The sequence below is a fragment of the Notothenia coriiceps genome, unplaced genomic scaffold (assembly GCF_000735185.1).
Source record: "Notothenia coriiceps isolate Sejong01 unplaced genomic scaffold, NC01 NC01_scaffold00011016, whole genome shotgun sequence".
In the NCBI taxonomy this organism is placed as follows: Eukaryota; Metazoa; Chordata; class Actinopteri; order Perciformes; family Nototheniidae; genus Notothenia; species Notothenia coriiceps.
Genome location: NW_011343717.1, coordinates 1 through 1,723, shown reverse-complemented (window position 1 = coordinate 1,723; position 1,723 = coordinate 1). Strand labels below are relative to the sequence as shown.

Below are 1,723 nucleotides of genomic sequence, written 5' to 3'. Positions count from 1 at the left end.
CGCGCGGGTCGAATATTCGCTGCTGATTACTAACGAATATCCGGAGCCCGAAAAATGGTATTCGGGACAGCCCTACTGTCCAGCATTATTTAGCATTTACTGTTATAACTAGGTGCAGGATTAAGTCCTAACCCCATGTATGAGTTAGCATTTTACCAAATTCTAAATTTCCTCGGATTAATAAAGAAATTCTGAATCTGATTTCTTCAGATTATGTGAAAAGAAAAAACAGGAAATGCGATGTTTTTTTTTGAAGGTGGACTTCGGTTTACCCATCTGCACTAACTCCTGATTTAATGCTACAACAATCTCAACTGCACATCTCAAAACATTAGCTAATGTGCAAATGACAATAAAGCCTTGAATCTAACAAGCCTTTTAAATATTTACACTCCAGCTGCTTGTTTGCCATTAACCCTCTGAGATCGAATATGTCATTTCTACACTGTAGCTGCTGAGCAAATGAAAATAAAGCCTTTTAAACTTAAAACTAATCCCCCTCTCTTCCACCAGGTTTGGCTCCTCCTCGGTTTCGGATCGGCGACCAGGAGTTCGAGGCTCTTCCCGCCCTGCTGGAGTTTTACAAAATCCACTATCTGGACACCACCACGCTCATAGAGCCCATAAACAAATCCAAACACACGGGGTTCGTCAGCGCGTCGGCCGGCCCTCCCGTTCAGTCCGACGAGGCCGAGTTCGTCCGTGCGCTTTTCGATTTCCCCGGAAACGATGACGAGGATCTTCCTTTCAAAAAAGGCGACATCTTGAGAGTTCTGGAAAAACCTGAAGAGCAATGGTGGAACGCAGCGAACCAGGTATATTTTCTACTTTCTCTGCATCAGGGGGGTCCAAACGTTTTTCACAGAGGGCCACATACAGAAAAATATGCGAGGGCTGGGCCGCTCACTCGAGGTATATCGCCTCATCAGTTCAGTTATAAGTTAGCAGAATCAATCAAATGCAGGTACATGATGCTTGTGAGTGTTGGCAGCTCATCCCTAAAAACACGCCTCAGAGTGATTATAATAAGGAGAAATAGGAAGGGTTTATTTCAAGCTTGTTATGGAAATAAGTTATTGGGCTTTTTGCTTATCAACTAAGATTTGTTAGAGAATGTTTCCAACTTTAATTGACAGAATTTCTTTGAAAAGTGGTCTCATTAACACATGAATACTACTGTGTGATGTATTCTTACATTTATATTTAAGAACTACATTTTAAGACAAGCACAACTTTCATTTGGGGGCCATATTTCATTATACTTTTTTGATTAGCTGAATGCCGATTCAAAATGGTCCGTAGTTTGTATATTTTCTACTTTCCCTTTACTTTATTATTTGCCCCGTTTGTTTGTTTGTTTGTTTGTTTTTTTGTTTGTTCACCATGTAAAGCGGCCTTGGGTCCCTTGAAAGGCGCTATACAAATGTAATCTATTATTATTACTTTTTTTTTCAATATATTTTTTATTGACATTTGGCAACAAACAATTAGTGTTTTTTCAAGACATAGCGATTGTACATCTTAAGTTTGTCTGTCCGAAATGCCTTAAAAACAGTAAAAAAAAGCAAACATTAGGGAGCGATCAGGACATACGTTTGTAAAAATAAAATCTGTCCTTTGAGGTTTTACGACATCCGTCCACTTTCTCCATCCAATAGTTCCAGTTTGTGATTGACAGATGATGCTATCCTATCCATTTTGTATATTTTCTACTTTCTTGTTT

At 39.2% G+C, this 1,723-nt stretch overlaps 1 protein-coding gene across 1 annotated transcript; it reads left to right on the top strand.

Moving 5' to 3' along the window:
* Positions 1-513: 513 nt before the first annotated feature.
* Positions 514-815, top strand: LOC104946431 (adapter molecule crk-like; the record flags this gene model as incomplete). The annotated part of the gene is made up of 1 exon (XM_010772271.1): positions 514-815. A coding segment is annotated over one exon (302 nt), but the record flags the coding sequence as incomplete, so codon positions are not given.
* Positions 816-1,723: the final 908 nt, after the last annotated feature.